The 22,418-nt window shown below is 35.7% G+C and overlaps 1 protein-coding gene across 1 annotated transcript in view; it reads right to left on the bottom strand.

The window, feature by feature from the left end:
- Trp1 (translocation protein 1) overlaps positions 1-22,418 on the bottom strand; it is a 147,209-nt gene that overhangs the window by 99,041 nt on the left and 25,750 nt on the right. Inside the window, exon 2 of the mRNA XM_090402552.1 lies at positions 13,452-13,575. Coding sequence (XP_090258678.1) covers positions 13,452-13,575 — 124 coding nt within the window. The remainder of the gene's footprint in view (positions 1-13,451; positions 13,576-22,418) is intronic.

Here is a 22,418-nt window from a genome sequence, read left to right as displayed (position 1 = left end):
TTCTTTTCAATATGAAATTCAATTTTATCCTGCTCAAGGCTAAATAGTGATAGCTTCCAATTTCAAATCCTCTGTACACTCCGGTGTCCTGCACCAGGGAGAAAACACCACTATCAACATAAGCAGTGAGACTTTTCTTATTCCTTGCCTCTTCTCTCCATGTGAATTTGTGCACATTTTTATGTTGGAACATGGTGTTAGTAATAACCAGTTCATGTCCTGAGCAGAAATCCAACAGGTATTTGCCATTATTATTGGCTATGCTCTTTTCTCCAAATTTTCCCAAAATATTTTTGTATGGCTGACAACCATTTCCTACTCTACTGTTTAGATCCCAACTTTTCCTTTTTCATTGTGTCAGTTGCTTTCTCTAAATCATCAAAAAATTCCTCCACTTCTACCTTAGTAGAACCTTGTGTGAGACCATAGGCACAAATAAGTCTCATTGTCCAATTCCCCATTCTGATATTTGTCCACATCACTCTACTCAAGACTGCCTGCCATTCAAGAAGATTAGACTCGTATTTTGTGTTGAATACTATGACTACTCCTTCTTTTCCTTGATTGTCATTTCCTGAATATAACATTTTGTAATTATTGTTCAGAAAGATCTCGACAGTTTTTGTCTTTTTTGTTTCAGTCACCCGTATTATGTCGATCTGGTACTTATCTAATTCCTCAGCTAGCTCCATTTCTTTGCCATTCAGGCATCTTGTGTTGATAGTACCGATCTTTAACTCTGATGTGATGTTGAGTTGGGATGTGCTTTCAGATTTGTTCCAGTAGCTGACTTTTCGCTGTTTGCCCTGGTTCCCTGGCAAAAATGACGGGGGCTTTGTTTAACCGGGCGACGCCCCAGGCAGCATGAAATTTTGTCATGTTGTACCATCATTTTCTATATAGGTTTAAGCCAATAAGAATACAATTTGGTCAGCTAAATCCCAAATTGCCAGCCCATCCTCGTTCGTTCAGTATCCAGGTAGATACCCAACAGGGCACCACGAGAAGGTGAGGATTGGACATTAAGTCAGAAGCCCTGGTCGGTTCTCCGCATTCCTTTAAAGGCTATGTGGCGGTCTCTTCTCAGTTATACAGCTTTAAACCTTAAGCAAATGAAATTTAAATATCTAGGAATAATTGTCAAAAGTGAAAAGATAACAAAGAGAAGGAAAAGAACAATTCCTGAAGACTAATCAAATATCAATAGTCATGATATTAGGAGATATTCTATATGGGAAAAAATAAATATCTAACAAAAGAAACAAAGTATCCATAAATCAGTAGTCCCACCAATATTAACTTGTGTATAAAACAAGAATAGAAACAACAAAAATATGTGAAATGAAATTTGTCAAGCAAAATAGTTAATAAAACAATGAAAACATTTGTGAACAATATCAGTTACAACTCATGAACAAAGAGATAAAAATCTGAATGGAATAAGTATTAGAATGGATTAAAATAAAAATAACAAAATTAGCAAGAAAATGGAAAGGGGAAAAAAAATCCAATTGACAGACAAAAAAGGACAGACTGCCCACATTGAAGTATAGTAAATGATAAGCAAAAGTTTTATGTTTTAGACTTCAAAAATTTAAGTAGTAGAAGTTTCATACTGCATATAATAATACATTATCTTCAAACTTAATTCCTTATTAAATCACTTTTTTTTTGAAGCTGCTACAAATATATATAAACCTCAGGAAATTTAATTTTGTGTTGTTTTGTGTTAGACTTTCTGGCCAGTTATAACAATTTTTTATATACATTCATTTTTGATAACAATAAGGAGGTTAATCCTGAATCTATAGTCTACTATACTGGTCAAGGTATACATTCTCTAGTTAGTCTATTTTTCAGGGACAAATACAATTATGCACAAAAGATCCAATATATTATGAAAGCAGATCACATGTTACAATTTTGAACATAATTTACAAGCTATACAAAGTAACTGTATGTAATGGAAACAGTGAAACATTTTTCAACTTCTAAAAACATGCTTATATATAATAACACTTATTACATGAAAATGAGATTTACATAAACATAAATCTTGCACAGAACTATTCTTAACCCTGCAGAGGTCGTGGCTGATCTGAAAGATACAAACAAATTGTTTAATATAAATATTCTTACACATATCCAGTGTATAGCTTGGAGGTCATGACTAGCTGCACATGCATATATTATGAGTGATATTCCACACTGTTTATGCGGTCAGTTTTGGTTTAATTTAACACGTGTTATGGAAAGGTTTGTGATATTTGATAGTAAATTGTATCTGAGAGATATCGCGAACTCCGATGTCAGTATAGTATTGGTTTAGTTGTTTTTTTTTTTTTTTTTTTTTTTTTATTTACCGTTAAAATGGCTGGAAAATATATTAACTGGATAATCCATCAGATGTTGAAGAGATTCAGCGAATGTTACTCATGTCTGATGATGAGAATGATAGAGTTGAATGTGAAAGTGATATTTGATAGTAAATTGTATCTGAGAGATGCCATGAACTCCGATGTCAGTATAGTACTGGTTTAGTTGTTTTTCTTTTCTTTGTTTCTTTGTTCAATAATTTCTAGATTGTAACTGAAAATAAATAAATCATGTATTATATTTGCAGTGTTTTTTTTTTAAGTTTCATCGCATTTTAGCATATACTAGTAATGAATGTATCTCTCAGATACATGCGACCTATGCTGCAATATTTTTGACCACAACCTCCGTAGGGTTAAGGACCACAAAGTATACTGAAAGAAGACTAACACGATCTACAGATCTGATTGACATAGGTTCATGAAAGAACCTACACAACCAGATTAATAACATAGACAACTCTCCAGGACCAAAGTTTGCTGATGGTTCACTTTGGCTAAACTAGTTACACTTCTGGCACGGCTTTCGTGTCATTTTTCCATTTTACATTATGTAGCTTCTTGCTGTGTCGAATTTTATATATCCTGTGAGAGTGCATAAACCTCTGTCAATCAGATTTACAGATGATCTTAGTGTTCCTTCAATGTAATTTTTGGTCCTAAAGAATAGTTCTCTGAAAGACCAAATTTTTCATAATACAAAAAGTTTATGTAAGATGTATGTTCTTTAATTCATGACAAAATTTCATGCCAGCTGGGGCATCGCCCGGTTAAACAAGGCCCTGTTGTTTTGCCAGGGAACCAGTGCGAACAGCGAAAGGTCAGCTACTGGAATAAATCTGAAAACACACCCCAACTCAACATCACATCAGAATTAAAAATCAGTACTATCAACATAAGAAGCCTGAATGGCAAAGAAATAGAGCTAGCTGAGGAATTAGATAAGTACCAGATCGACATAATAGGGGTGACTGAAACAAAAAAGACAAAAACTGGTGAGATCTTTCTGAGCAATAAATACAAAGTGTTATATTCAGGCAATGACAATCAAGGAAAAGAAGGTGTAGCCATAGTATTCAACACAAAATACGAGTCTAATCTTCTTGAATGGCAGTCAGTCTTGAGTAGAGTAATGTGGGCAAATATGAGAATGGGGAACTGGACAATGAGACTTATTTGTGCCTATGGTCCCACAGAAGGTTCTACTAATGTAAAAGTGGAAGAATTTTTGAGGTTTTAGAAAAAGCAACTGACACAATGAAAAAGGAAAAGTTGGACCTTGTTAGGGATCTAAATAGCAGAGTAGGAAATGATTGTGAGACATACAAAAATATTTTGGGAAAATTTGGAGAAAAGAGCAAAGTTAATAATAATAATGGCAAATATCTGTTGGATTTCTGCTTAGGACATGGACTGGTTATTACTAACACCATGTTCCAACATAAAAATGTGCACAAATTCACATGGAGAGAGAAGAGGCAATGAATTAGAAAAGTCTCGTTGACTATGTTATTGTTGATAGCGATGTTTTCTCCCTGGTGCAGGACACCAGAGTGTACAGAGGATTTGAAATTGGAAGTGATCACTATTTAGTCTTGAGCAGGATAAAATTGAATTTCATATTGAAAAGAATGACATGTAAGAAAGTTTTAAAGCGAATAAAAGTTGAGCAGCTCTCAGATGTGAACAGTAGACTAAAATACACAAAGATTATTGAAGGAAAAAATGAAAGAGTTTGAGAACAGGAATCAAACCTTCGAGATTCAGTGGCAAGCCTTGAAGAAAGCCCGGACTGATTCAGCTAGAGAGGGCACGTGGTGAAGTTGCCTGCAAGGATAGAAAAATTAGAACTCCATGGTGGACACAGGAAGTTAAAGAGGCAGTGAAGGAAAAGGAGAAAGCATATCAAAAGGTCCTGGCAATTAAGTCAGCTTGTGCTCTTAGAGAATACAGAGACAAAAGCAAGAATGCTAAACACTGTGTAAAACTAGCTAAACAAAAGTCATGGGAGGACTTTGGCAAGAATATAGAAAATAAATATCAAAAAGGTGGCAAAATATTCTAGAGGTTGTTGAAGAAGCTTAGGAATGGAGGAAAGAGTGCTGTAAAAGGAGTTAGAGATGATAAAGGTGACATGAAAAAGTTATCCTTGAAGTATGGAGTAATTACTTCGAAAAATTTTACCACAGCACAGTGGTAAAAAACACTGACCAAGCATGCAGTCAGGAATACATATCCATACTTGAAGTAGAAAAAGCCATCAATGGCTTGAAATGTGGAAAGGCAGCAGGAGTAGATGATATTTGACCAGAAATGCTGAAGTATGGTGGTATAAGAGTCTTACAGTGGCTGCACTGCATAGTTCAGAAAGCCTGGACAGAGGGACGAATTCCCAATATTTGTAGTAGAGCTCTCATAGTACCCATATATAATACTAAATGCAAAAATTACAGAGGTATTTCCCTACTGGGTGTTCCTGGCAAGATCTATGCAAGTATACTTGAGAAACAGTCGAGAAGAATTGTGGAAGAAAAGCTTGGTGAAGAACAAGTTGGATTCAGGTCAAATAGAGGCTGTCAGGATCAGATTTTCACTTTATGACAAATAGTCGAGAAAGCATTTGAATATAACAAAGATCTGTATTTAAGTTTTGTTGATTTGGAAAAGGCATATGACAAGGTGACAAGAGAGAAGCTATTCAATACGCTGCAGTTATATGGTGTCAATGGGGCATTATACCAAGCAATACTTAGTCTGTATTTGAGTTTTAAGTCAGCAGTTGGATTGAAGGAAGTACAGGAAGATGGTTTAATGTTAAATCTCGTGTGAGACAAGGATGTACATTATCCTCTCTGTTATTCATTATCTATATGGATCACATTAGGAAGGAAAGTGGTATTAAACATGATATCAAAATTGGAGATGTTCAGCTCTTTGCTTCATGCAGATGATGTTATATTTCTAAATAAATCCACTACAAGTCTGCAAGATTCTCTGACTAAATTGAATAACTGTTGTAATAGATATGGTATGAAGGTCAGCAATAAAAAGACAGACAATGAAAATAGGCAGAATCACAAAAATGTCAACTGCATTGCGAATGGAGAACTTATAGAACAAGTAAAACATTTAAGCTAATTAATCACGATTTTTAGTGAAGATGGTAAATTAAATATAGAAATAGACAACAGAATCAGCAAAGCTGGTATAGTGGGAAGACAATTGAATAAATTCATGTGGAATAAGAGAGAAATTGTCTCATGACAATTTCTCTCTTATTCCATTATGACAGTCTTCAAACCAGTTTTAACTTATGGATCTGAGAGCTGGGTCAGAAGTAAAACACTTGACCAAAGACTAGAGACTGCAGATATGAGAGTCCTGAGAAAGATTATAGGCGTGAACAGATGGCATCAATGGCAATATCATATTAAAAATGAGGATATTAGGAAAGAACTTGACATTGTCAGCATCCAGGAATGTGTTAACAGAGCTAATCTCAGGTGGTATGGTCACTTGAACAGAATGGGCGAGGAAAGATTAGCAAAACAAGTGTTTCTGCCAAGTTGGCAGCAAAACGACCCAGAGGAAGACCAAGATATAGGTGGATTGATACGATACAAAGTGCCTTAGACGACAGAAATATAAGATCTGATAATGTTGAATCTTGACAAGTAACAGACTGATTTGGAGGAAAATTGTAGATAGGAAGTTAGCAATGATGTAATTTTTTTCATGTAGTACTATCATATCCTGTACATCCCTTGAGGGTACATGGCAGGAATTTGATGATGATGATGATAATTAAAAAAGTAATTCTACAGTTTATTTAAAATATATCACAAATGGTAAGGAAACTATACAATCCATGGATGAATGAAAAATGGCTTTTAAGGAATCGTTTGGAAGTATTAAGAGTTACAGCTGTGAATGTAGACATTGTAATAAGTCACTGGCACTACTCTTATTACAACCATCATTAGAACCAAAAATTCCTGTTTTAGTCTAAGACAGATATTATCAATTGATCGATTTTATTCAACAGAGTCTGTAGTCTGCAAAACATGAAACATTAAATCCAATTATAAAATCCAGAGCACTTGGAAAACAGAAAAGTGCTTCACCTTTGCTGGCACCTCTACAGGTCACAACATTTGAATGGTTGATCAAGTTAAAAGTTCTCAGCCTTGACACTTTCGATTGATTGCAACACTATCGGCAATTTTTTTTTTCTAAGTTGGTACTTCTGTCATAAGCACCCACATGAAATTACAAGTCATTCTATCAAGTAGTTTGTTTTATACAGCTGTCTGAAGCAAAAATGTCTGTATCCCTTGAAATGGATAAAATTGAGAATCATGCGGTTATAAAATTCTTTGTAAAAGAAGGTTTAACCCCAAAAGAAATTCATTTGAAATTCATAAAAGTTTATGGGCACTCTTCTCCTTCGTTTTCAACAATTAAGAAATGGGCTGGGCAGTTTAAACGTGGCTGTACCAGCCTTGAAGATGATCCAAAAAGTGCGACAACACCAGAAATCATTGATATCAAGCACACGATATGGTATTGGATGACGGGCGAATCAAAGTGCATGAAATTGCTGAGACTATAGGCATTTCAAAAGAACGTGTAGGATATATTTTGCATGAAGAATTGCAAATGAAAAAGCTTTGTGCAAGATGGATTCTGCACTTGCTCACAGCAGATCAAAAACGCACTCGCATGAAAATCTCTGAAGAGTGCTTGGAGCATTTTAACAAGAATAAAACTGATTTTGTGCATCGATTTATTACTATGGATGAGACTTGGAGTCACCATTACACACCAGAATCCAAACAGCAGTCAAAACAGTGGACAGAAGCCGGTTGTTCAGCGCCTCTAGGTTGCATCAGTAGGAAAGGTCATGACATCGGTGTTTAGGGATGCTAAAGGTATTTTGTTTATTAATTATCTTGAAAAGAATAAAACAATAACTGGGCAATATTATTTTGATCTTTTAACCAGACTAGACAAAAAAATTCGCAAGAAAAGACCTGGTTTGCAGAAGAAAAAAATCATCTTTCATCAGGACAGTGCACCTGCCCATGAAGGTGTTTTGGAATTGGGAAAATTAAGGGATCTGCACTATGAATTGTTGGAATATCCACCTATTCCCCAGATTTGGCTCCGACTTGTGTCTTCCCAGAACTAAAAACTCTTCCTCAATGGTCAGTGTTTTTCTTCGAATCAAGAGGTGATTGCAGCTGTAGAAGGATATTTTGCAGATCTTCTGCAAAATACCCCTCTGCAGATATTTTACAGATCTGAGAATCACTACAGGGATGGGATAATGGCACTGGAGCATCACTGGAATAAATGTATTAGTCTTAAGGGAGATTATGTTGAAAAATAAAAATAATTTTGAAATTATAAATTTGTTTTTCATTGTTAGTCCGAGAACTTTTCACACCACCCTCGTGTAAAGAGATTTTTTGATAGTTTGAAAAATGCATGTAAATAAAAAAAAAAATTCCCATTTTGAATAGTTTCAATATTAAGTCTAAAACATGTCGTCTAAAACATTCACCATTACACACTAAAATCCAAACAGCAATCAAAACAGTGGACAGAAGCAGGTTGTTCATCACCAAAAAAAGACAAAATCGGTTCCACCAGCAGGAAAGGTCATGGCACCAGTGTTTTGGGATGCTCTTGCTCACAGCAGATCAAAAATGCACTCGCATGAAAATCTCTTCGAGTGTTTTAACAAGAATAAAACTGATTTTGTGAGTCGATTTATTACAATGGATGAGACTTGGATTCACCATTACACACCAGAATCCAAACAGCAGTCAAAACAGTGGACAGAAGCCAGCTGTTCAGTGGCAAAGAAGAAAAAGTCAGTTCCATCAGCATGAAAGGTCATGGCATAGGTGTTTTGGGATGCTAAAGGTATTATGTTTATTAATTACCTTGAAAAGGGTAAAACAATAACAGGGGAATATTATTCCGATCTTTTAACCAGACTAGGCGAAAAAATTCATGAGAAAAGAATCCGGTCTGCAAAAGAAAAAAATCATCTTTCATCAGGACAATGCACCTGCCCACAAAGGTGTTTTGGCAATTAAGGGATCTGCACTATGAATTGTTGGTACATCCACCCTATTCCCCAGATTTGGCTCCCTCTGACTTCTATCTTTTCCCAAAACTAAAACTCTTCCTCAATGGTCAGTGTTTTTCTTCGAATCAAGAGGTGATTGCAGCTGTAGAGGAGTATTTTCCAGATCTTACTAAGAACCACTACAGGGAACGGATAATGACACTGGAGCATCGCTGGAGTAAATCTATTAGTCTTAAGGGAGATTATGTTGAAAAATAAAAATAATTTTGAAATTATAAATTCATTTTTTCATTGTTAGACTGAGAACTTTTCAGAACACCCTCGTATATTAAAAAAACTATATAACTTAAGGTCCTCTGAAATATTTTTCAGAGGACCTTAAGTTATATAGTTTACAGTGGTTTCTACATTATGATTAATCCCCCCCCCCACACACATAATTTACTCCAATTGGAGTAAAGTATGTGTGTGTGTGGGGGGGGGGGGATTATGCATAATGTAGAAACCACTGTAAATTACATCATTCAACCAAATTTGGAATATACAGTAAAACCCCTTTTTTTACGCTATTCAGGGGACTGATGGAAAAAAGTGCAAATAGCAGGAAATGTAAAAAAACATTAAAAAGAGGCTAAAAGATGACTGCTAGTATGTGTGTCTACATACTAGATTACAAAATTTAATAACTGAAAATAAATGAATTTACAATGTACTTACATTTATCTATTTAAAAAAATCTTTAATTGTTCATTGTTTTTGCTTTTCGTTTTTTCTTTTTTTTTGACTTAGCACCAGATTGCTTTGCATTGAGTTCAACGCTTGACCAGTTTTTTTACTATCATGTTCAAAGTGGACATGGAGAGTCCAAGATCTTATGCTAAATGCACACATGTTCCGGCATGCCAATTTACACGTCGCAGAATTGTCAGCTTTTCTTCTACCGAAATACATTTTCTGTCTTTTTTCTCCGTGTTACTAACATGGATAATCCACCACCGCAACTTGAAAGCAACTTTCACACGCTAAATTACATTGCAGAAATTCTGCAATATCAATTCGTACTGTGATTGAAAAATCACGGTATCGCTCATCACTACAGTACTGCTGCATGTGCGCAAGTCACCGTGATGGTGGAAACGAAACTACAGCCAAAAGCAACGTTAATGTTAAATCTGGTGTCAGACAGAGATGTATATTATCCCCCTCTGTTATTCATTATCTATATGGATCACATTATGACGAAATGTGTATAAAAAAAAATGTCAAAAAAGTTCTGATATCAAAATTGGAGGTGTTAATCTCAGCTCTTTGCTTTATGCGGACGAAATTATACTTCTAAATAAATCCGCTACAAGTCTGCAAGATTCCCTGACTAAATTGAATAATTGTTGTAATAGATATGGTATGAAGGTCAGCATTAAAAAAACAGAGACTATGAAAATAGGCAGAAACATTGAAAATATCAACTGCATTGCGAATGGAGAACTTATAGAACAAGTAAAACATTTCAGCTACTTAGGCACGATTTTTAGTGAAGATCGTAAGTTAAATATGGAAATAGACAACAGAATCAACAAACCTGGTATGGTTGGAAGTCAACTGAATAAACTGATATGGAATAAGAGAGAAATTAGTCGGAACACTAAATTAGCTGTATACAAGTCAGTTTTTAAACCAGTTTTAACTTATGGATCTGAGAGCTGGGTTATAAGTAAAACACTTGATCAAAGACTTAAGAGACTGCAGATATGAGAGTCCTGAGAAAGATTAGGGGCATGAACAGATGGCATCCATGGCAATATCATATTAAAAATGAGGATATTAGGAAAGAACTTGATATTGTCAGCATCCAGGAATGCATTAGCAGAGCTAATCTCAGGTGGTATGGTGACTTAAACAGAATGGGAGAGGAAAGATTAGCAAAACAAGTGTTCTTTGCCAGGTTGGCAGGAAAAAGACCCAGAGGAAGACCAAGATATAGGTGGATTGATACAGTAAAAAGTGCCTTAGAAGACAGAACGACAGAAATATAAGACCTGATAATATTGGAGTCTTGACGTTTAACAGACTGATTTGGAGGAAAATTGTAGATAGGAAGTTAGTAATGATGTAATTTTTTCATGTAGTACTATCATATCCTGTACAGCCCTTGAGGGTATATATCAGGAATTTGATAATGATTCTTGAAAATTACTGATAGTGAAAACATGTCAGGAATCATGTTTGCCAGATTGGTTAAAGCATCTGATCTCCAACCAACAGGCTATGGGTTCAAATACTGCCCAAGACATGAATATTAATGACTGTCTTTATGTGGAAAATGACTTTCATCATCTGGTGTCAGACCAGTGCCCTGCGTATTGGAGGACTGAAAAGAGTTCTATGTTTGGTCTCTAGAGCAAAGATAGAGCAAAAAAAAACAAAAAACCTGAAGATATTCAGAGAAGAATGAATGTGTAGAGGGATTGTATCAATATAGTTATAAGAAATCAATTAGTTGTAATCTGTGAATTTATATAACAGGAGAAGGAGAGGAAATTTAATAGTCAAGCCCTGAAAAGTTCAGTGAATGCAAATTGCTTTCCCTCCTCCATTACGATAGAAAATCTGTGAGTGAAAGGGCATTCAGCAACTGATTACAAAAGTGGTGAATTTATATACCGTATTTGCCGGCACATAAGACGCACTTTTTTTCTTTGAAAATAGATCTGAAAAACAGGGTGCATCTTATACGCCGATACTCAATTTTTTATTACTTTCATTTCTGGAAATTTTCTTTTTTGAGTTACACAATTTCTTTCTTGTTTCCTTGCGGTGTGTAGAACATTCCAGTTATAGAGTTCAGTGGATGTGCATGCACTGTCATCGACGATCACAGCTGTGTTTCTGTTCGTTTAAACTTTCCAATTGTTGTCAATAGTCAAGCCCTGAAAATTCAGTGAATGCAAATTGCTTTCCCTCCTCCATTACGATAGAAAATCTGTGAGTGAAAGTTGTTGTGAACGGTAATAAATTTCCACAGTTAAATTTTCTCTAAATTTCTTGAAAATTATGGCTGAAAAACGTTGCCATTACTACAATATTGCATACAAGCCACGTGTGATTGCGTATGCTGAAGAACTGGAAACAGGGCTGCATAGAGAAAAATAAAGTCAAGGAATTGAAAACTCAATTAGCTGTAATTCCAGGAGCTCTAACTAGTCAGCTTCAACCTTTAGATGTCTGTATTAATAAACTATTTAAAGGATTTATGAAGGAGAAGTGGAATAGCTGGATACAGCCTTCAGATTTTGAGTTACGCCATCAGGAAGAAGCCTAGCATTTCACAAGTTTGTGAGTGGGTCAAAGCTTCATGAGATGGTGTGAAAACTGAGACAGTGGTTAAATCATTTAAGAAGTGTGGCATTAGTAATGCACTGGATGGTACAGAGGACAATTTGTTGCATGAGGACTCAGATTCTGATTTAGAAGAGGTTTCAAGTGTCTCTTCATTTATCTGGAGATGAATTTCTGGGTTTTGACAAAGATTAAAAGGTGGGTACTCTTTCCTAGTTAGATTAGGTATTCATTGAAAGTAGACCTACTTATTACTTTATATTTGAAATACTGTAAATTCATTATAATATTCAGTGATAAAGTTTTTTTCCTAAAAAATGTGTACAAAAAAAGGGAGTGTGTCTTATACACTGGCACTCCAGGAAGAAATTAAATAATTATGGCTAGAGGACAGGTTAACTAAAATATGTATAATAATTAGGTAATGTGGCAATTGAACATGTATTGTATGAAAAAATACTAAAGTAATTAAAAAAAATGAAAAAAAAACTTTTTTTTTAAATGAAAGAATAAATGAAAAGTTAAGCTGAGCAAATAACACAAATCAATTTATATGTGGGTGACAAATTTCTTAATATTTGTATCAGTTTAATACAGCAGTAACCAGTATTTGAGGCTGATCCTCCATGTGCAATAATGAATGATGTAGTCCTTTGACTGCAAAGACCCTGAGTTCAAACCTCTTCTAGGAGATGAAGAACCTTCATAAGGGCTCTTCAACTAAACTTCAAGTAGATGGTCATATATAGAGGATGGAAAAGTTGCCCTCCCAGAAAACTGGTTTTTCATCACTCAAAAACAGACAAACTGGCCAGAGAATACACATAATTCACAGACATTTCGGCTAATAATGTTACCATATATGTTGGCATATAAGACGACTCTCAATTACTACAGAAAACCCCCTCAAAATCATGGGTTGTCTTATACGGCAAGTATGAAAAGGGAAGCTTAATTTCTTGGATGAACATTTAGGTAGTTATTAAATACTAAATCTATGCAAAAAAATAATGGATATGCATAGATATAAAAATAATGGATATAACAACAATACTTAACGTTGCATTAATACAAGAAAGAAAAAATTGGGGGGTTGTCATACACTAAATAATATGATTTATTTTATGTGCATGTATTTTTTAAACACTGAGTTAGCCATCCTCAGGATGTGGGATTGATTTTCCTCTGGATGCCTCCATTTTTCCCTTATATGCATAAAATCGACCTTGAACATAGTTCAAGGTCAATTGATGTATGCATCCAGGTGTAAATATGAATTTGGATAGTTCAAGGAGTTCACACTGTTGCTACCCCAGAGGGGCAGTGAATGGGCAGAATGAATTAGCACAGGTGGTTGTGAGCGCTTCATCTTTGAATGAGTTAAAGGACAGGTATGATAGATTTTGTGTGAATAATTGCTAGTGTGTCAATATAGGGTCTCCCATGATGAGTCTTCTGATTCCCTGGAGACACCCATTGTAATAATAACTGTACATCAATTTCACTCACGGAGTTAAAACTTAATCTTCAGATTTTCTATATCTTAGTATCAGTCTTATTTAATAAACACAAAGTTAATATATAGATTAAAAATAAAATATACAACACAAAATTTCTTATATGATAAATTTCTTATTTACCAATAAAATATTCAACTTTGTGGCTAAGAAGTGTGGTTTTCTTCTCTGGAAGTTTTTCTCGGAGATACTTTGCAACTGCATATTCAACTTTGGTAGGTTTAGGTTCCTCTTCTTTCACATCTTGCTATAAAGTAGCAACATGAAATGGTTAAATATGACATAAGGAAAACAGAAAAATGGCATACTTAATCTACACGATAAAACTGCAAAAATAATTTAAGCAAATGAATCTGTTGATTATTTCAGCTTTCAAATTTTTTTTCTTAAATTCAAACACAACTAAAATACTACCATAAAACAAAAACATGCTGAAAGACAAGATTTGGTTGCATGTTGTGAACTAAATAATTTCATACACGGAAAGGGGGGGGGAATACACATACAGAGAGAGAGAGAGAGAGAGAGAAGCAGTGGAAGAAAATTCTGCAACATAAGATAAATCTTATACTGCAAAATTTTCTATTTAAATAATTATTTTCTGCTGTATAACAGAATTAGTTTTAATACTTCAGGTATCAAGCTAGAATCAGTGGGACTACAGTCTGAAATTACAGCTAAATTTGGGCAGGAAATATCATGAGCTTGAAGGAGCCATAATAAACTATTATATACAGCAGATTCCAGTTAATTGGGGCATCAGTTATTCAGGACAGCCGTTTATTTGAGACAAATATTGAAGAACGGAAACAAATTGAGAATATAACCCAAAGTTGCTTCGCTTATTTGGACTTTATCAGGACAGTGGCTGTAGATGGCACCCATGTAGTGAGTTGATAGACAGTGCTGCTGTATGTCAATCTCGGGATACAGATTAGAGAGGACATGCATGTTTTGACAGTAACAACTCTATCAGGTCATCCCAAAAGTAATGTCTTTTTTTATACTTGTTCAAGCATGTCTCAGATTATCTAAACATGAATTTTTAAAGATTTATAAGTACCGCTAAGCTGAGGCAGCCTCATTCTAAGTAATTCCACCTTGCAAGAACATCATAAGTTATTGTTTAAATAACCCTTTATTACTATGGAAGTCACTGAAGAGCACATTAGGCATATCATGCTTTATGAATTCAAGAAAAGGCAACAATACTGCTAACACTGTATAAAATGTGCAAGAAGTGTATGGTGATAATGTTTTGAATGTGCGAAAGTGCAAGCAATGGTTCCAAAAATTTCAACAAGGGCACTTTAGCTTGAAAGACTCCCCTCACTCTGGACATCCCGTTCTCTCTTGATAATGATATGCTGGAAGCTGCTATTCTAAGAAATGCCAATGCAACTGAATATTTGAAGATTTAGCAAAAGATCTTAATTCACTGTAACTGAACATCCATCACTATTTGCGAGAACCTGGAATAGTATCTAAGCTCAGCAAGTCGGTTCCTCATGAACTGATGAACAACAACCGAAGAGTGCATCAACATTTGCATTGTTCTTTAGTCAAAAGAGGTTCAATCTCATTTCTGAGTGGTGTAGTCACCAATGATGAAAAGTAAGAATGTTAAGTGCAGAAGGCATTGGGTTCATTCTAGGGATTATAATAAATTTAGTTTAATCCTTTATCCAAGTGTAAGCAAACAAAGTTTGCAGCTGAAGTATCTTCAGGAGTGAGGCAACTTGTGGTAAAGGTGGACCAAGCTCTCATCACTACTTGTCATAGTATTTCCCATAATGCAAAGCACATCTCCTTGGAGACATGTATAATGATATGCATTAAGGGAAGGGAACTACCCAGAGCGATTTCGACTTTTATTGAATGTTCAAGTACAGGTCAAACTACACAAACTCAGCATTGTTCCCCCCTCAGTAACAGGCTCACCCTGCAACTGAGAACTCTCAGCGTTGACTCTACCCCGTGGCAGGCTCACCCAACCACTGAGCAGAGCCGCTCATTTGCTCATATGTCGTCTGAAGGGGTAACAGCAAATAGCAACAGCCGTGCCTCAGTTAACTTCATGGGCTACAGCATTGCCATTCATTACACGTCCCCCCCCCACACACACACACGCGCACACCCAGGACCTGGGCGACAACAACAGCCGAGCCTCAGTTAAAACCTCATGGGCTACAGCATTGCCATTCATCACCCAAGCTTCCAACCGGTTTCGACCTTTATCGAGGTCTCTTCAGTGGGAGCCAGGTCCAGAGGTGGTGATACTAAAGTGGAAGTAACAGTATCATATTTAGTATCACCACCCCTGGGCCTGGCTCCCACTGAGAAGAACTCTCAGCATTGGCTCATCCTGTGGCAGCTCAATACAGGTCGAAACTGGTCTGTAGTAGCCCTTCCCTCAATGCATAGCATTATACATGTTTGCAAGGAGATGTGTTTTGCATTATGGGAGATACTAAGACAAGTAGTGATGAGAGCTTGGTCCACCTTTACCACAAGTTGCCTCAGTCCTGAAGATACTTCAGGTGCAAACTTTGTTTGCTTACACTTGGATAAAGGATTAAACTAAATTTATTATAGTCTAACCATGTGGAAAAAAAACTTCCAGCATCTTTCTCTAAACCAGAGTAATTTAATAATAAGGTGAGACACCTTTTGGCAACTCATATAGGTAAATATGACTTCTCCATTGCTTCCACCTTAGTATCACCACCTCTGGGTCTGGCTCCCACTGACGAGACCTCAATGAAAGTAGAAACAGGTCTGGGCAGTGGCCCTTCCCTTCATGCATAGCATTATACATGTCTGCAAGGAGATGTGCTTTGCATTATGGGAGATACTAAGACAAGTAGTGATGAGAGCTTGTTCCACTTTTACCACGAGTTGCCTCAGTCCTGAAGATACTTCAGTTGCAAATCCTTTATCAAAGTTACACTTGGATTAAACTAAATTTATTATAGTCTAACCAAGTGGGAAAAAACTTCCAACATCATTCTGGGGAACAGGCTAAACATCAGCCAAAACAAGATCTCCACCCTCAGAAGGTTTTGTTAAGCATTTGGCAGGATATGGATGGTATTATACACTTTGAACTCTTGCCACAAAACTAAACAATCACCGATGAAGAATACTGTGAACAACTCGATTGAATGAAAAACTGAAAGAAAAGAGGTGTTCTTTGGTCAACTGAATGGGTGTTGTTTTTTTCCATGATAACGCACACCCTCATAATGCAAGAATCACCTACACCAAGACTGAGGAACACGGCTGGGAAAAGGCTCTCACATCCTCAGTATTCACTTGATCTTACCACTTATTTCGAAGTTTGTAGCATTTCATTAATGAAAAAAATACGATATATTAGAAGCACTGAAATTGAACCTATTCGGCCTGCAAACTTTCTGAATTTTATAGGAATGGCATTATGAATCTTTCACAATGGTGGAAGAGCATTATTGATTCAAATAGAGAATATAAACTTGATTAAATTATAAAGTGATTTATCTTTTATATCCTTTCAAAACTTAATGCTAAAAACGATATTACTTTTGGGATGACCTGATATTTATAGGACTGCTAGGTAGCATATTATTGATTAAAACAGGTGTGTGTGTGTTAATTTTTTAGTAAAAAGTGTAACAAACAGTGTTGCAATTTAATTTTATGTTTATTATAAAGCCTCATCAAGATGCCAAGAAAAAAAACTTCTTAGACCAGTCATCGTGGTCTTCTTCTTTTCAGCCATTTTCTGTCCACTGCTGGACGAAGGCCTCCTCCTCCAGTTCTTTCCATCTTTCTCTGTTCTTGGCAATGGTTGACCAATTTTCCCCCAACAAAATTTGACAATTCATCACCCCACCTTCTTTTAAGACATCCTCATTTCCCTTCTTCTGGAATCCAGTTCATTAGTATGGTGGTGCATCGCTCATCTTCTCTTCTGGATAGATGTCCAGCCCATTTCCATTTTAGTCGCTTATGGTGAAGAATGATATCAGTGATGCGAGTCTGGCTTCTTATCTTTTAATGTAATGCCTAGCATCAACCTCTCCATTTTTCTTTGAGGTGTTAATTTATTTGCCAGTGCTTTTGTTAGCGACCAAGTTTCACAACCATATGAGATGACTGGAAGTATACACTGGTTAAATGTCTTCCTTTTTAAACAGAGCAGGACATCATTATTTTGAAAAATGCTTTTCAATTTTCTGAATACACCCCAGGCACGCTGAACGCTCCTATTTATTTCCTTTTGGAGTCCACAGTTTAGATCAATGAGATGACCTAAGTATGTATATGAAGAGACTCTTTCCAAGAAATTGTTTTCTATTATTATGTTTTTTGGTGTTACAAAATGACTAAACATGATTTTGGTTTTTTTTCTGTTTATTTTTAGACCGACTTTTCTGTTTTCATGATATAGGTCTTCTATCATTATATTAAGGTCATCATCAGTTAGCAGAAATAAGCAGTGTTCCAAAATCTACAACTGCATGTTTGTTAGACCAGCAGGACAAACTACTAGAATGGGCATTGCATGATGAACAACAAGAAAAATCCCAAAACAAAAACGAGAAGGTAAGGATCCAGATGTTGAGGAGCCTCTCAATCAATGGTTCTGTGTTGCAACTGGATGAGACATGCGTATTAATGGTTAAATGTTAAAAAAAAAAATCAGAAGATTTAGCTAAAAAGCTGGGTCATGTGACCTTTAAAGCTACAGATGGTTATTGCAATGGCGGACATGAAATAAAATTTAAGAAGGCACACGGTGAGAAGGACAGTGTTGATGATGTGAGTGCTGAACAATGGAAATCAACTAAACTACCCGAATTGCTGCAGAAGTTTAGTCCTGATGAAATCTATGATGCTGATGTTAAAAAGTTGTTCTTATTGTTTATATCTATATCGACGTTGCTATATTTAATTTGTTGTTTACTTAAATCTATCCTTTCTTACCCAAAACCTTATTCAATCAAAATCCTGTCGACTGCACCATTGTTAAAAAGTTGCTTCTTATTATTATATCTATGTTTTATATTTATTTATTTCCTTATACTTAATTTTAATCTTAATTTTATATCTAGGATTGTTTCCTCTTTGGATACTGGCGAATTTATATTTTGCTGCGCCAGCCAGTATTCCTATGGTAGAAAAGATCCTTACTCAGGGAGCCAATACTAGATTCTTAACTTTCTTACCCAATATCTTACTTAACTGCCCTATAGATCTAGATTATTGCAGTCGTGACCTAAATCTATATTTATATTCACTCACTAAATCCTTCCCGCCAAAGTCAGGTTCTATTTTTATAAGCATTTTGGAATCGTAATCAGGCATGACTCAGGTTCAGGAAAATATGACATGTTTATTGGAATATCTAAAACACAATACAAAATTCATACACTTAATTATGTTCAATACTAAATAAACTCAAACTAAGAGATTAACACGTTCGAACTAATTAAAACTTATAAGGCATGCTAAACACTGTAATTACGCATTGGGATACAAATCAAATGATAATAAGTCAAGCTAAATTCCTTCTAGCAGTATTACTCGTAAGAACAAACTATATCGCATCAAGTTAATTCTATCACATACAAGTTACAAAAATCTCTCCTAAACAATTCTTCTTACTCACAAATGGGGTTAACTTTCTAAATAGTGACTGTCCACAGAGTTCCTTATTATAAAGTTCTTAATTTCATAATTGTAAACAATCTTCTTTCTTCAAATGAACATTCACATAAAATTAGAACAATAGCACCTTACCGACCTTTTTTTTTTCCCATGTCGTTCTGCACCACGTGTTTTTCTGGATATTTCTCATCTATTTTGGCTGTCTATATGCCAATGTAGGGATTATATTATCTTCATTCTTTCTGCCGGAAATGGACTCAAATTCCTTGCGTTTCAGGAACAACTCAATGGGGCTTTCCAGCAACGGCTTGATTCTGCTACGACTGGAATTTTCTTCCTTCAGCTTTGCATAGAATCCAGCTTCATTTCTTTACGAACGCTCACTGCCTGACATCACAGACTTCATCTCCCCCCCCTTTAAGCGAAACTGCCCGCCAACTTCCGAACCACCCAACAGGAAAACGATACGACAAGTGATCAAGAAAAAGCCCCCTTGTTCCAGGCTAACCCCCTTTTATACTCCTATCGAGCGCCCTCTTTTTTTTTAGCCCCTTTTTGCACAAGAACCTTACTAATTTCACCCTTTTGCTTATCCTTCATTTCTATGACGCTGATATTCTCGGATTCATGGAATACATGGTTACGTGATTTTCCGAGTAAGCTATACCCGCCAGCGTTACGCTGTACGCGTGTAGCTTTAGGCCTTCCAGGAATTAATACTTAACGGCTTTATGATGACTCACAATAAATTTTACATAGCTCACGTAAGGCTTAAATTTAATTCACATTATCCCTCCTTTTAAAGACATACAAAATGAAATCTTAAATTAATCACAATAGCTTAAATATAAGGTGCTTAAATAAAGAATACAATTTTTTTCATAAAGTGAGGAAGTTTCACTTTTAATTACAATTGATGTGCAGGTATTTCTCTATGTTTGCCTTTTTTATATGTTAGATCCTAAATGAATGATTTCTATCCAAGATTCCTTCATTTAGGATCTAACACTGATGAAACATGTCTGTTTTACTGTGTACACAACACATTCCCTGAGCTATAAACTTGCAGCACTGTCAAGTTCAAAAAAAAGCAATGGATCATGTTACCGTGTTGAATTGCTGTAACATGTCGGGAAGTGAAAAATGGAAACTGTTGGTTATTGAAAAAAGCACCAAGCCTTGATGCTTTAAAGGACTTAGAATGGACAAGTCTGCCAGTTCTGTATTATGCCGGATGACTTCTACTATTTTTCAGGAATGGCTAATAAGCTGAGATGAAGAATTGCAACAAAATTCAAGAAAAATTCTTCTGCTTCTGGACAACTATGCAGCACACCGTCAATTAGATTGTTTGGAAAACATTCAACTTGAATTTCTTCCTGCTATCACCACATCCCTGGTACAGCCACTGGACATGGGAATCATAAATAATTTGAAGATATTGTATTGCAAAAGGTTGGTACACTACATCCCTGAAAATCTACTAAGGTCATCTTCAATGGCCAAACTTTTTTCAGGATTTTCCAGTATGATATGGAAATTAAAGCTGCTTACATGTTTTTGACGTGTCAAAAGATCACAAATCTCCAACAAATGGGAACAGTTCGTAAACACACAAATATTCTTGAAGGGGAAGTAGTCAGTTATTGAGTACAGGTTGCTAATTAATATTAAATAGAGACTCACTGATAAAAGAAGCTGACACTTATGCAAAGAAGACAGGACTAGGATATGTTTAGCAGGAATAGGTACAAATGACATTGATAACAACAAACTATCACAACTATCCATTTGATATCCCTCTGATTTAATCTCATTAAGAAAAGGAAAGTACCTGGTTTATATATAAAGTTATTCAATGTTAGATATCATAGCAAGAAAAAATGAATTTAAGATGAGGAGAAAAAAGCTGTTTTAAACATGGTGTAGAACTGATGCAAGGCTGAGATTTTTTTGATCATATATAACATACAGGTGTCCATGAACCTCTTTTCCAGGCCAATCTATTCACATCCTGACATAAGGGGAGTAGCATTGTCCTTTGTAGCAGTTGCACTATATATGTTGCTCAGATAAGTCATTTTCAGTAAATATTGGCAATATTGTTAATTGGCATGAATTTATTTATTTTTTTAATTTTTGACTGTGTTGTAAAGTGTGTTGTTACATGACTATTATTACGCAATATTATTACAAAGCATAACATAGAATGCTTTGTAATAATATTGTACAAGAGAAAATAGCAGCCAAGACACTGATGTTGAATGATATTGATGTGGGATTTATTGCAACGTAGCATGTTAAACGTATTCATTGCTGAGAGTGAATGGTTTTATGGTATGAGAGCAAGAACGAAAAGAATGTTTGTTAGAAATGTTTCAAGAGTGAATGCATGAAATGCGAGCCATGTTGGAAGCGGAAGAATGAAATGACTAATATTAAGGATATGAGGTAGAACTGTGAAAGTGTTATGGAGAATGTAGCAAAAACAGTGAATGACAGAACACAAAATATGAATGAGAGTTTGAAGTGGATGAAAGTAATAATGATGATGAGATGCCATTGCAGAAAAAATTACAAGGTTATGCAGACTCCTTCATGGGACAAAACATGATCTCGAATGACTTAAGAAATGATAGGCATGTGGTATAGTTGGAGGGAGAGACAAAGAAAGAAAGAGCAAATGGGGGAAAGCATAAAAGTGCAAGAAACTGGGAGAAAAGAAAGTATTGTATGGAGATTCAATAATAAGAGGTATACTTAACGAGAAAGCGATGAAAGCATGTTTTCCAGGTGTGAAAATAAAGGATGTTAGTGAAGCTATAAGTTTGCAGAAGAAAAAAGTGAATGAGTTAATTGTTTTGGCAGGCACAGATGATTTTAAAGGTGAGAAATATGTAATGAAAGAGAATATTAAAGACGTGTTGGAACAAGCAAAATGGAAGACTAAGTAAAGATTATGCATTGGTATTAGAACTGAGAAGAAGGGCCATGATTGCCAATGATTCAATGAGAAGACTGTGTAGGAGGAATGGTGTGCAGTTTATAGATGTGGAGTGAATCTAATGGATGAAAGGACCTGTATACAACTGACTGACTGCACTTGAATGGTTTTGGAGTTAGATGCTTGGAGAAAATGTTGTTCAGTGAGAGGAAGTGCAAAACCAGGGAAATTAGATATAAAGGGTAATCAAGCATGTGTCTAGTCACTCCTGGGACATATGAATGTGAGTGCAGGAATGACTATGAGAAAATAGCTACCCTGAGATGAGTATGAGTGTAGGAAAGATTGTGAAGGGCTGGTGCTGTTTCACAGGTTTTGAATCCGAATAGGCAGGTAATGACATTGTGTAACGGTAGCTGCGAGACCAAGGGGATGTTGAAATGTATGTAACAGAAATAAAGGAGAGGAGTTTATGGCATTAGTCGACTTGACTT

Source organism: Typopeltis vanoorti, chromosome 13 (assembly GCF_054136105.1).
Source record: "Typopeltis vanoorti isolate ZY-2024b chromosome 13, IOZ_Tvanoo_1.0, whole genome shotgun sequence".
NCBI classification, from domain to species: Eukaryota; Metazoa; Arthropoda; class Arachnida; order Uropygi; family Thelyphonidae; genus Typopeltis; species Typopeltis vanoorti.
The sequence above is the reverse complement of the archived record's forward strand: the minus strand, read 5'-3'. Positions and strand labels throughout refer to the sequence as shown.